The sequence below is a fragment of the Hemitrygon akajei genome, chromosome 22 (genome assembly GCF_048418815.1).
Source record: "Hemitrygon akajei chromosome 22, sHemAka1.3, whole genome shotgun sequence".
In the NCBI taxonomy this organism is placed as follows: Eukaryota; Metazoa; Chordata; class Chondrichthyes; order Myliobatiformes; family Dasyatidae; genus Hemitrygon; species Hemitrygon akajei.
In genome coordinates this window covers 66,029,187-66,043,673 of record NC_133145.1, presented here as the reverse complement: position 1 = coordinate 66,043,673, position 14,487 = coordinate 66,029,187, and the positions used below count along the sequence as shown (strand labels likewise).

General features: G+C 45.2%; 1 protein-coding gene across 4 annotated transcripts in view; it reads right to left on the bottom strand.

Moving 5' to 3' along the window:
• LOC140714842 (phosphoribosyl pyrophosphate synthase-associated protein 1) overlaps positions 1-14,487 on the bottom strand; it is a 90,020-nt gene that overhangs the window by 12,626 nt on the left and 62,907 nt on the right. For 3 of the 4 annotated variants that reach the window (XM_073026498.1, XM_073026499.1, XM_073026501.1), the window contains 3 exons: positions 7,162-7,307; positions 6,157-6,201; positions 1,165-1,235 (listed from right to left, as the gene is read on the bottom strand). In XM_073026498.1, coding sequence (XP_072882599.1) covers positions 1,165-1,235; positions 6,157-6,201; positions 7,162-7,307 — 262 coding nt within the window. The remainder of the gene's footprint in view (positions 1-1,164; positions 1,236-6,156; positions 6,202-7,161; positions 7,308-14,487) is intronic. The other variant, XM_073026500.1, reaches the window with a different exon arrangement.

Sequence of the window (14,487 nt, the reverse complement as noted above, 5' to 3'; positions counted from 1 at the left end):
CACTCACTCCTGCGGCACACCACTAGTCACCAGCAGCCAACCAGAAAAGGCCCCCTTTATTACTACTCTTTGGCTCCTGCTAGTCAGCCAATCTTCTATCATTGCTAGTATCTTTCCTGTCATACCATGAACTCTTAACTTGTTAAGCATTCTCATGTGTGGCACCTTGTCAAAGGCCTTTAGAAAATTCAAGTAAACACCATCCACTGATTCTCCTTTTATATCCTGCCTGTTATTTCCTCAAAGAATCCTGTATACTCTCTATCACAGAAGCTGCTGAACCTGGGTAATCTCGAACTTGATGGCACAAGCATCAACTTCTCTAAGTTCCAGTAATTTCTCTCCCTTCCTACTCTTCATTTTTCAATTCCTCATTATGGTTACCCTCTTACGCCTTTCTCCTCACCTGCCCATCAACTCCTTCTGGTTCCCTTACTTCCCTTTCTTCCATGGTCCACACTCCTCTCCTACAAGATCCTTTATCTTCAGCCCTTTACCTCTTCCACCTATCACCCTCCAGTTTCTCACTTCATCCCCTCCCACCCATCCACTTCCCCTCACCTAATCTCACCTACCTCTTGCCAGCTTGTACTCCTTCCTCCTCACAACCTTATTATTCTTGTTTCTTCCCCTTTCCTTCCCAGTCCCGATGAAGGTTCTTGGCCTGAAACTTGTTTATTCTCTCTCGTTGATGCTGCAGCATTTTGTGTTTGGTGTTTCAGATTTTCAGCATCTGTAGAATCTCCTGTGCTTGTGGGTTTGTTTATTGCTGTATATTCCAAGGTCTGTGTTCTCCTGTGTCTGTCTTTATTAAAATATTTATTTCTAAATCAATATCACCCAACAGTTGAACTATGCACCATCAACCTTCTCATCACAACCACTGATTATACAAACAATACATTTGCTGCTAAGTACATTGGGATCTCCAAGATAGTGAGTGGTGAGACAGAAAAGCAGACCATGACTCAGCAACTATTGAAAAAAGGCTTTAAGACCAAGATGGATTGGTTTCAAATTAAAAGACACCACAGGTTATACACAAAACCTCCCAGCAAATTAATTTTGAGAGGACGACTGGAGAAATTTAGTTAAATAACTCGGCATTAAGTAGCAAGCGTGTCTCAAACTGTAGAAGGGAAATGTGCATGATCTCCTCCTTACCACAATGATGGCTATTCTTCCACCAACATCTCCAACCACAGTGATGGGTGGCTTTTCCTTTGGCATCATCACTGTGCAACGGAAAGAGATCAGTTACTTAAAATCAGGTATTTTGCTCATTTTGAGATATAAGAACACTAGTAACTGTTTGTGTCTCAAGTGAAACGAAAGGCACGTTGCACACAGGCACTTCATATGGACATCACTTAAGAAGCATGCCAGATGAGTTTCAGTGTTTGGTGAGGAATAGGGAAGGTGTGAATTCCCTCTCAAGGAAGAGGCTGGCTGCTTTCTGAGACAGTGCAAAATTCTGCACACATGGCAGCGGCCCAGAATAAGTGTCTGATCCCTTCCACTCTGTTCAGCTGTTAACGATCACAATGGTAAAATTGCCAACTTGAAGGTTGACCACAATTCATGGATGCAGTGCCAGCTTTTCAGATGGACCATGCTGTTCCTCCATGGGAACACTAACACAAACTTACCCTGGAACCTACTCTTGTCAATTAATTGAAAACTGGACAATACAATCTGGGCCTCAGTGCCATCACGCTCTCTTTAATTCCTACCTCAGTCCCTGAATGAGCTCAGTTACTGTCTTTATAGCTCTCCTGGGTAGACAGCTCCAGAGAATCAGCCCAATTCTTGATCCTCTCTGTTTAATAAAGGAGGGAAGAACAGGAATTTGAGCTGCTCAACTGGAGAAGCCCAACATCCAGTTGACTGATCACTCAGGGTGAAAGCTGGCAGACTGAACTCAACAGTACAGCACAGGAACAGGCCTCTTGGTCCATCTAGTCTGTGCAGTCCATGCTGTCAGTCCACCTAATCCCATCCACTTACAAATGATCTCCCTCTTCTCCCCACACCCGCCATTCCCTACCTGTTTTTGTGTCTATCTGTCTCTTCAATGCTGCTATTGTCTCTGATTCGACAATCTTCCCAGGAGTGTGTTCCCAGTGTCTACCATTATGTCAGGAGTTCAAGGGCTCCCAGTCTTTTTTATGCCATGGATCCCTACCATTAACCAAGGGGTCCATGAACCCCAGGTTGGGAACTGTTGCACTATGTAAAACGTGCCTCACACATCTCCTTTTAATTTTCCCTATCTCACCTTAAAACTACACCCCCTACCTCGTACTTAACATTTTCATTATAGAAAATACTGGCTACCTCCCTATCTAAGCCTCTCAAAATTTTACACTCTTCTATCATGATGCTCTTCAGTCTCAGATACTCCAGAGAAAACAATCTAACTTCCTCCAACCACTTCTTATAGCTCATGGGTTTGGCCTGAAACGTCGACTGTACTCTCTTCCCTAGATGCTGCTTGGCCTGCTGAGTTCGTCCAGCATTGTGTGTGTGTTGCTCCTCAGGGTCCTGCTGTTTACTGTAAACTTTCCTATTGCATTTCATCTCCCTAAGTGCAACACCTCACTTATCTGGATTAAACTCCATCTGCTATTTATCTGCTGAAATTTCCAACTGATCTATATTTGACTGCATCCTTTGACAACATTCCTCACCACCCACACCACCAATTTTCCTGTCATATAATTAGACAATCCACATATTCATCCAAATAGTTTACATACATCACAGACAAAAGCTTCAGTAAAATCCGTGTAGATAACATTCACTCTCCTATCCTCAGTCATCTGTCACTTCCTCAAAAACTCATATCAAATTTATGAGACAGGACTTCCCACAGACCAAATTGATGCTTTTCCAAATGTGAATAAATCCTATTCAAGATCTACTCCAATGAATTCCCTAACCTGAAGCAAGGGTCACTGGCTGATAATTTCTGGAAATATCCCTGTTACATTTATCAAATGAAGGAACAATACTGGCATCTCTGCAGTCCTCTGGAACTTTGGCTGTGGCTAAACAGAATACAAAGATCTCTGTCAAAGCCTCAGCAATCTCATCCCTTGTCTCCTGTAGTATATTGTGATAGATTCTATCAGGCTCTGAAAACTTGCTTCTCTTGTTTTTCAAGATAGCCAACATCACCTCTTCCTTAATATCAACATAGCCCTCCCTTATCTCACCATCATCCAGGTCCTTCTTGGTGAACACAGATGAAATACTCATTTAGTACTTGCCCACTTCCTGACTCCAAGCATATAATTCATTTGACCCTTGAGTGGACTACCCCCTTTCTCCTATGTCTTCGGATTCTTCTTAATCCTACTTACCAGGGATATTTCACGGCCCTTTTATGCCTTCCAATTCCTTAAGCTGTTCTATATTTCCTTTATACCCAATAGCCTGTAAGTCAAGGAGGGGGAGGGATATAAACATGTAGTGTCCCAGAGAAGTGCCTGTTGTAGGACATGCATTTCTTTCACCGCCAGAGTGCTACACACAGCATGCATTATCCGAGATCCAACCAAAGACTCTACATCCAACACCACCCAATGCACTGATGAGGAATAAACACTGGAGGCCACCTTCTACTCTGGCAACAAGAGGCCAAGTTGCTCCTGGTTACTCTCCTGCCAACGCATTCATTACTTACGTGGCACAAATTCAAGAAACTAGTTTCAATTCCCCTAAAGCTCTCACCACCTCAAAACCACCAAGCATTCGACACCCAGCAATCACTCTGGGGACTGCTCCAGTGTTTGCTGTGTGGAGCACACATGGTCAAGCTTCATTACTGCAAAACCCAGCAAGACCGGGAGATGGAAACCTGCTTGTGGTAACATCTCTCTGGAACAGGCTGGCTTTGTAACAATGAGTTCAGAAACTGTGCAGCACTGGAATGCAAATCCCTCTGCTGTTTCTCCACCGCCTTCCAAAGCTGAAACCCCATGTCCACAACTTTAAGACACTTGGATTAATTTTCATTTGCTTCAGATACTAGCGGTGAAATTACAGCCAACAGCCGTGGAAGTGAAGTACTCTAGTCCTGCACAGTGTTTGAAACATGCAATAGATGACCAATCACAGCACCAGGAAAGCAGAGCAAAATGTGTGCAAAAGACCACAGGTCAGAGAAAACTCTTGACTCTACTGTAGAGTTCTCAGGTATCCCTACCCAGGCTGGCCCTTCAAACTGCAGACAGAGCTGGGTACCTACCCTACCACTGCTAGACAGTGTTCATCACCCGAAACATTACAGAATTAGTTAGGGCTTAGAGTCATACATTAATGGTGGTACAGCACAGAAATAAACCCTTTAGCCCATCACTTCATGCTGACCTTTATGCCAATTTAATTCTACTCATTCTGATTTATGTCAATCTCCTCCTAAGCTTTGACTAATCAAGTGCCCATCTAAAATTCTCTTAAATGTAGTGACTTTACCTAACTGCACTACCTGCTTTGGCAGCAAGTTCCAAATATTAATAACTCTAAAAAACTTGACCATTAAACCTTGTTCCTCACTGAAATTCATAGCCCCACATCTTTGATACCTCTACCATGGGTAAAAGATTCTGACCAGCTGTCCTCTCTATGCTTGATATACAGCAACCCATTCTGTATGGGTGGGGGGGGGGGGGGGACTCTGCCCTCTCTGTGGGTGGGGGGGGATTCCACCCTCTCTGTGGGTGGGGGGGGGGATTCTGCCCTTTCTATGGTAGGGGAAGGTAATCTGCCCTCTCTAAGTGGAATTCTGCCCTCTCTATAGGTGTGGGGGGGGGGGAAATTCTGCCCTCTCTATGGGTGGACGGGGGTTTCTGCCCTCTCTATGGATGGAGGGGGGATTCTGCCCTCTCTATGGGTGAACGGGGGATTCTGCCCTCTCTATGGGTGGACGGGGGATTCTGCCCTCTCTATGGGTGGACGGGGGATTCTGCCCTCTCTATGGGTGGATGGGGGATTCTGCCCTCTCTGTGTTGGGGGAAGATTCTGGCCTCTCTATGGTGGGGGGTGGAGGATTCTGTCTTCTCTATGGTGGGGGGAAATTCTGCCCTCTCAATGGGTGGTGGGGGTGGAAATTCTGTTCCCACAAGTGCTCCCTATCTTGATTTTCCACAATGCAAAGCTACTCCATCTACACATATGTCAAGAAATGTGGGTTGAGAAATAATTCTATCTAATTACTCCTCTGCACCTTCCATAACATTTCTCTGTGTGAATTTTTATGCTATTCCCAGATGTTTCGATAGTGATTTGTGAATTGATTCTCATTCCCTAAACTGCTGTTATAAAGGGAGGGTTACGGTTCACCAATACTCTAGAGCATGTCTGTATCAGGAAGGAGGAACTAGGGTGGAGTGTGGGGCAGGAGTCACATGTACATGTCAAGTCACCCCTTAGCCTCCTGCATTCCAGGGAAAAATGCCCAGTCTGTCCATTCTCTTCCCATAACTAAAGCCCTCCAATCTAGACAACATCCTGGTGAAACTCTTCTGCATAATCTCCAGTGCTGTTCCATTCTTCCTGCACCCAGCAACCAGAACTTCACAGAATGGTCCAAGTGCAGTATAACCAGTGCTTTGTAAAATTCTCTGTGCTGAACTATAAAGAGGAACATGCTGTATGTCTTCTTCACCACACTGCCTATGCTGCCACTTCTAGGAACTATGCACTTGAACCCAAGACACCACTATCCTTAGCTCTGTATATCCTGCCCCGATTTGCCTTCACAAAATGCATCAGTGTATATAACTTCCATCTGCCAATGTTTTCCCCACTTTCCCTGAGCTATTACCAGCTGTAGCCTTAGGCAGCTTTCCTCACTCTACACAACATCAGCAACATAATCTGTCATCTACACACTAATTGTACAAAAGCCAATGTTGCTGTCCAATTGAGGACATCAGGATATTTAGGAAATTGACACTGCACACCATGGTCCTTCCATACATTTAGAGTGCAAGAGAGAGAGAGGGAGAGGCTCTGCTTCATTCACCCCCAGGCTGACACTCAAGCCCCTGTGGGGGTAATCCTCCATTCACACATGCAGTTAACAAGCCGCAATCTCAAACAGCCTTGAGTATCCCAGAACCAGTAAAAGGGAAAATTATACTCTCGTACTTGGAAGCTCAATACCAGGAAACGGAACTTGCAGCCTATGTACAGCTAAAAGCATAAAATGTACAAAGGCAGAATAAATTAATAAAACATAAGACAGCAAAGCAGACAACAATACAACCCGAGGACTAAAGGCAGTGGGTGTTGCTCAGAGACTGCTGCCATAACCAGGGATGAGGGTGACATCACACCCCATAGCTCTGTGCAGTTTGAAGCAACATCTCTGTAAATGCAGGATCGTCACCTCAGTCTCCAAAGGAGCCTTATTACTGTGTACATTGTCAGCAGCAGTCAATGTCAGTTGCCAGCAAAATTACTCCAGATTCAGGGCAATCACACCCTCAAATGGAGTCACTGGATACTTGCTTACATTGTATTCTCCCAGTATTTAAGTGGCTAAGGAAGTTGGTAAGACTCGAAGTTGTGAGGGTGTGAGACATGGCACATTCAGAGCTCATTCCTTTGGCAACAGTGGAAGGGGAGAAGAGAAAGGAGGACAATACAAGACTGTGGAAAGCAGTAGTGTTGGAGACCAGGCATTTGTACACGACGGTGGAGTGATGGTCCAAAAAGAGTGATTGAGTGACAGGGTGCCTGATAAACAAAGCACGAGTACTGGTAGTGCATTCAGGAAAGGGTAATTGGAAACACATGAGAGGAGGAGGAGGAAAAATGCACATAGGACAGTACACAGAAAGGGTTCAAGGACAAATGAGCCAGAACCAGATTGACACGTTATAGCAACACAGATTCAGGCAACAGGAGATGACAGCACAGCACCTTTGGCCTGAATAATTTATAGAGCAGCAACTATTTGTCAGCCGTATAAAAATAAAATTCTCCTGACTGTAAAAGTCTTCATTAGTCTTCAAAGACAACAAATGAAATTCAGTTATGGTAACAGCCAAACAGAGGAACAGCCTGCCAGCGTGGCACACTACTGATATCAGCACAGGTTGGACACCAGCCTTTTCCCTTTGAAGAAGCCGAGCCCAGTATATTTCTTACATGGTAATTCCAGACCAGAATGTATCATCGTGTTCTTCACTGCTGGAGGAGAGTGACGCCCATCCACCAAGTCATACTCTGCATACTGAGCCTCTCCATGTATCACTGCCAGTCCCAGTCGCAGTCTCTCTGCATAGGACTGTGCTCTGAAAGGGTTACAGTGGCATTATTAGCATGGTTATACATTTCGTTACAGTATACAGTTTGAAAACTTCCCTGTTTCTAACCAACACACAGAACCATATCCAGAGTATGCAGCTGCTTTAAGAGTGGATGCCCAGGCACCAGCTGTGATAGCAGAAACCACAGCACTGGGAAGGAAGCCTTGCCCAAGTCACTGACCCATCAGTCCAACACCAGACACATGATGCCCAGTCACTGACCCACTGGTCCAACATCAGACTCATGATGCCCAATCACTGACCCATCAGTCCAACACCAGACACATGATGTCCAGTCACTGATCCATCAGTCCAACACCAGACACATGATGCCCACATCACTGACCCACTGGTCCAACATCAGACTCATGACGCCCAATCACTGACCCATCAGTCCAACACCAGACACATGATGCCCAGTCACTGACCCATCAGTCCAACACAAGACACATGATGCCCAGTCACTGACCCACTGGTCCAACACCAGGCACGTCGCCCACGTCACTGACCCATCGGTCCAACATCATACACTTGATGCCCATGTCATTGACACATCAGTTCAAACCTAACACATGATGCCCATAACACTGACCCATCCGTCCAACACCAGACACATGAAGCTGATGTCACTGACCCACTGGTCCAACACCAGATACATGATGTCCAGGCAATCGATCCACTGGTTCAACACCGAACACGTGATGCCCACGTCACTGACCCACTGGTTCAACACCAGACATGTGACGCTCACATCACTGACCCACTGGTTCAACACCAGACACGTGATAGAACATAGAACATAGAATAGTACAGGACATCACAGGCCCTTCGGCCCACAATGTTGTGCCAACCCTCAAACCCTGCCTCCCATATAACTCCCCACCTTAAATTCCTCCATATACCTGTCTAGTAGTCTCTTAAACTTCACTAGTGTATCTGCCTCCACCACTGACTCAGGCAGTGCATTCCACGCACCAACCACTCTCTGAGTGATAAACCTTCCTCTAATATCCTCCTTGAACTTCCCTCCCCTTACCTTAAAGCCATGTCCTCTTGTACTGAGCAGTGGTGGCCTGGGGAAGAGGCTCTGACTGTCCACTCTGTCTATTCCTCTTAATAGCTTGTACACCTCTATCGTGTCTCCTCTCATCCTCCTTCTCTCCAAAGAGTGAAGCCCTAGCTCCCTTAATGTCGAATTATAATCCATACTCTCTAAACCAGGCAGCATCCTGGTAAATCTCCTCCGTACCCTTTCCAATGCTTCCACATCCTTCCTATACTGAGGCAACCAGAACTGGACACAGTACTCCAAGTGTGGCCTAACTAGAGTTTTATGGAGCTGCATCATTACATCGCGTCTCTTACACTCTATCCCTAGACTTATGAAAGCTAACACCCCATAAGCTTTCTTAACTACCCTATCTACCTGTGAGGCAACTTTCAGGGATCTGTGGACATGTACCCCCAGATCCCTCTGCTCCTCCACACTACCAAGTATCCTGCCATTTACTTTGTAATCTGCCTTGGAGTTTGTCCTTCCAAAGTGTACCCCCTCACACTTCTTCGGGTTGAACTCCATCTGCCACTTCTCAGCCCACTTCTGCATCCTATCAATGTCTCTCTGCAATCTTCGACAATCCTCTACACTATCTACAACACCACCAACCTTTGTGTTGTCTGCAAACTTGCCAACCCACCCTTCTACCCCCACATCCAGGTCGTTAATAAAAATCACAAAAAGAGGTCCCAGAACAGATCCTTGTGGGACACCACTAGTCACAACCCTCCAATCTGAATGTACTCCCTCCACCATGACCCTCTGCCTTCTGCAGGCAAGCCAATTCTGAATCCACCTGGCCAAACTTCCCTGGATCCCATGCCTTCTGACTTTCTGAATAAGCCTACCGTGTGGAACCTTGTCAAATGTCTTACTAAAATCCATGTAGATCACATCCACTACACTACCCTCATCTATATGCCTGGTCACCTCCTCAAAGAACTCTATTAGGCTTGTTAGACACGATCTGCCCTTCACAAAGCCATGCTGACTGTCCCTGATCAGACCATGCCCATAGATCCTATCTCTAAGATTCGTTTCCAACAGCTTTCCCACCACAGATGTAAGGCTCGCTGGTCTATAATTACCTGGACTATCCCTACTACCTTTTTTGAACAAGGGGACAACATTCGTCTCCATCCAATTCTCCAGTACCATTCCCATGGACAACGAGGACATAAAGATCCTAGCCAGAGGTTCAGCAATCTCTTCCCTCGCCTCGTGGAGTAGCCTGGGGAATATTCCGTCAGGCCCTGGGGACTTATCCGTCCTAATGTATTTTAACAACTCCAACACCCCCTCTCCCTCAATATCAACATGCTCCAGAACTTCAACCTCACTCATATTGTCCTCACCGTCATCAAGTTCCCTCTCATTGGTGAATACCGAAGAGAAGTATTCATTGAGGACCTCGCTCACTTCCACAGCCTTCAGGCACATCTTCCCACTTTTGTCTCTAATCAGTCCTACCTTCACTTCTGTCATCCTTTTGTTCTTCACATAATTGAAGAATGCCTTGGGGTTTTTCTTTACCCTACTTGCCAAGGCCTTCTCATGCCCCCTTCTTGCTCTTTTCAGCCCCTTCTTAAGTTTCTTTCTTGCTACCCTATATTCCTCAATAGACCCATCTGATCCTTGCTTCCTAAACCTCATGTATGCTGCCTTCTTCCACCTGACTAGATTTTCCAACTCACTTGTCATCCATGGTTCCTTCACCCTACCATTCTTTAACTTCCTCACTGGGACAAATTTATCCCTAACATCCTGCAAGAGATCCTTAAACATCAACCACATGTCCATAGTACATTTCCCTGCAAAAACATCATCCCAATTCACACCTGCAAGTTCTAGCCTTATAGCCTCATAATTTGCCCTTCCCCAATTAAAAATTTTCCTGTCCTCTCTGATTCTATTCTTTTCCATGATAATGCTAAAGGCCAGGGAACAGTGATCACTGTCCCCCAGATGCTCACCCACTGACAGATCTGTGACCTGACCCGGTTCATTACCTAATACTAGATCTAGTATGGCATTACTCCTAGTCGGCCTGTCAACATACTGTGACAGGAACCCGTCCTGGACACACTTAACAAACTCTGCCCCATCTAAGCCCTTGGAACTAATCAAGTGCCAATCAATATTAGGGAAGTTAAAGTCACCCATGATAACAACCCTGTTATTTTTGCACCTTTCCAAAATCTGCCTCCCAATCTGCTCCTCGGTATCTCTGCTGCTACCAGGGGGCCTATAGAATACCCCCAGCAGAGTAACTGCTCCCTTCCTGTTCCTGACTTCCACCCATACTGACTCAAAAGAGGATCCTGCTACATCACCCACTCTTTCTGTAGCTGTAATAGTATCCCTGACCAGTAATGCCACCTCTCCTCCCCTTTTCCCCCCTCTCTATCCCTTTTAAAGCACTGAAATCCAGGAATCTTGAGAATTCATTTCTGCCCTGGTGCCAGCCAAGTCTCCGTAATGGCCACTACATCATAATTCCATGTATGTGATGCCCACGTCACTGACCCATCCGTCCAACACCAGAGACGTGATGCTCAATCACTGACCCACTGGTTCGACACTAGACACGTGACGCTCACATCACAGACTTACCGGTTCAACACCAGACAAGTGATGCTCAGTCATTGACCCATCAGTCCAACACCAGACACAATCGGCAGTGAGATGATTTTACAGCAGCTGAGCTACACAGCACAGACATAGGCTATTTGGCCTGCATCCACCTGCTAATCCACCTACACCAATCCCTTTCAAATTTTTCCTCCTCACCTCAGACCTGTGCCATCTTGGTCATGATACCCCATTTGTAAACTTGTGATACTTATCAGCAAGTTGTCATGCTTCTCTTTACCCAAACATGCTTAGTTACTTTTGTTCAGCCAACTAAGGGAAACTAAATCAGTCCCTGCCATGGTACCGTGACTGGGTGGTGCTAACAGTGTTTGACTGAGCAGACAAGAATGAATGGACACAGTGTGCATGCAGCAAAGTGTTGACAGAGGTGAGGAAAGTGAGAGTCACAGAGGAAGCGGGCCAATAGTGGGGGGAGTGAGGTAGTCACAGAAGAAGGGAGCTGATGGTGGGGGGGTGGAAAGTAAGATTGTCACAGAGGGAGGGGTCCAATGGTGGGGAGAGTGAGATAGTCACAGAGGGAGGGGGAGTGAGATGGTCACTGTGGAAAAAGGGGGTCTATACTGGTTGGCTGCTGGTGACTAGTGGTGTGCTACAGGGGTCAGTGTTGGGACTGCTTCTTTTCATGTTATATGTCAATGATTTGGATGATAGAATTGATGGCCTTGTGGCCAGGTTTGTGGACAATATGAAAATAAGTGGAGGGGCAAGTAGTGTTGAGTAAGCAAGGAGTCTTCAGAAGGACTCAAGACAGATTGGGAGAATTGGTAAGGAAGTGGCAGATGAAATATAGTGTCAAGAAGTGTATGATCATGCACTTTGGTAGAAGGAATAAAGGCATAGACTATTTTCTGAACAGGGAGAAAATTCAAAAATCCATAGTGCAAATTGACTTGGGAATCCTTGTGCAGGATTCCCTAAAGGTTAACTTGCAGGTTGAGCCAGTGATAAGGAAAGCAAATTCAATGTTAGCATTCGTTTGGAAAGGACCAGTGTATAAGAATTACAGTGGCATGAGAAAGGAGCTTGCCCAGATGGATTGGAGGAGGACTCTGGCGAGGATGACAGCAGAGCAGACGTGGTTGAAGTTTCTGAGAATAGTTCACAAGGCGCAAGTTAGATATGTCCCACAGAAGTTCTCAAATGGCAGGGGTAGGGAAATGTGGCTGACAAGGGAAGTTAAGGACAGCAGAAACACCAACGAAAGGGCAAACAAAGTAGCAAATGTGAGTGGGAAGTTGGATGATCCGGAAGCTTTTATAATCCATCAAAAGACAACTAAAAAGCTATAAGAAGGGAAAAGATGAAATATGAGGTCAAATTAGCCAATAATATAAAGTAGGATAAATGTTTCTTCAGTTATATAAGGAGTAAAAGGGAGATGAGAGTTGATATTGGACCACTGAAAGATGATGATGGTGAAGTAGTAATGGGGGACAAAGAAATGGCAGATGAACTTAATGGGTACTTTGCATCGGTCTTCACTGTGGAAGACACTAGCAGTGTCCCAAAGGTCGGTGAGTGTTACAGAGCAGGAGTGAGTGCCATTGCTATTACAAAGGAAAAGTCTTAAGGTGGATAAGCCACCTGGACCAGATGGACTACATCTGAGAGTCCAGAGAGGTTGCTGAAGAGATAACAGATGCATTGGTCATGATCTTTCAAAAGTCACTTGATTCTTGCATAGTCCTCGAGGACTGGAAGATTGCAAATGTCACTCCACTCTTTAAGAAGGAAGAAAAGTAAAAGAAAGGAAATTATAGGACAGTTAGCCTAAGCTCAGTGGTTGGGAAAGTGTTGGTGTCTATTATTAAGGATGAGGTTTCGAGGTACTTGGAGACTAATGAACCAAATTCAGCATGGTTTCTGTGAAGGGAATTCTTGTCTGACTGATCTGTTAGAGTTCAATTAGGAAGTAACAAGCAGGGTGGACAAAGGAGAGGCAGTGGATATCACTTACTTGGATTTTCGAAAGACAAGGTGATTCACATGAAGTGGTTTAAGTCAAAATCCTATGGCATTACGGAAAAGATACTAACATGGATAGGGGAGTGGCTGACAGGCAGGAGGCAGCAATTTGGAATAAAGGAGGCCTTTTCTGGTTGGCTGCCGGTGACTAGTGGTGTTCCTCATGGATCAGTATTGGGATAACTACTTTTCACATTGTTTGTCACTAATTTGGATAATGGAATAGATGGCTTTGTGGCAAAGCTTGCTGATGATACGAAGATAGGAGGAGGGGTAAGTAGTGCTGAGGAAGCAATGCCATTGCAGCAGGACTTTAAAAATTGGAAGAATGGGCAAAAAAAATGGCAGATAGAATACAGTGTTGGGAAATGTACGATAACGTATTTTGGTAAAAGGAACAATAATGCGGGCTATTATCTAAATGGATAGAAAGTTCAAACATTAGAGGTGCAGAGGGACTTAGGAGTCCTCGTGCAAGACTCCCAGAAGGTTAATTTACAGGTTGGCTCTGTGGTAAAGAAGGCAATTATTTCAAGAATAGAATATAAAAGCAAGGAGATAATGCTGAGCCTTTGTAAGACACTAGTCAGGCCACACTTGGAGTATTGTCAATAGTTTTGGGCCCCATATCTCAGAAAGGATGTGTTGTCATTGGAGAGAATCCAGAAGAGGTTCACGAGGACGATTCTGGGAATGGTTAACATATGAGGAGCATATGTCAGCTTTGGGCTTATATTCACTGGAATTTAGAAGAATGCGGGGAGTGTCATTGAAACCTACCGAATGTTGAAAGGACTAGATAGGGTGAATGTGGAGAGTATGTTTCCTATGGTGGGGGTATCCAGAACTAGAGGGCACAGCCTCAAAATTGAGGGGTGACATTTTAGAACAGAGGTAAGGAGGAATTTTTAGCGAGAGAGTAGCGAGTCTGTGGAATGCTCTGCCACAGACTGTGGTGGAGGCCAAGTCCGTGGGTATACTTAAGGCAGAAGTCGAACATATCCTGATCCGTCAGAGTGTCAAAGGATATGGCAAGAAGACAGGTGTATGGGGTTGAGTGGGATCTGGGATCAGTCATGATGGAATGGTGGAGCAGACTTGATGGGCTGAATGGCCTAATTCTATTCCTATGTCTTATGGTCTTATAGGGCAAGAAAATTGTGTTGAGGCTTAAATGGCATTGGTCAAGCCACACTTGGGAGTATTCTGAGCAGTTTTGGGACCCTTTTCTAAGACAGATGTGCTGACATTGCTGAGGGTCCAGGGGAGGTTCATGAGAATTATTTCAGGAATAACAGGGTTAACATAGGAGGAGCCTTTGATGGTTCTGGGCTTGTACTCACTGGAGTTTAGAATAATGAGGGAGGATCCCATTGAAATCTATTGAACATTGAAAGATCTCGGTAGAGTAGATGTGTAGAGAGTATTCCCAATTGTGGGGAGCCTAGGACCAGAGGGCACAACCTCAGTACTGTCCATTTATACACA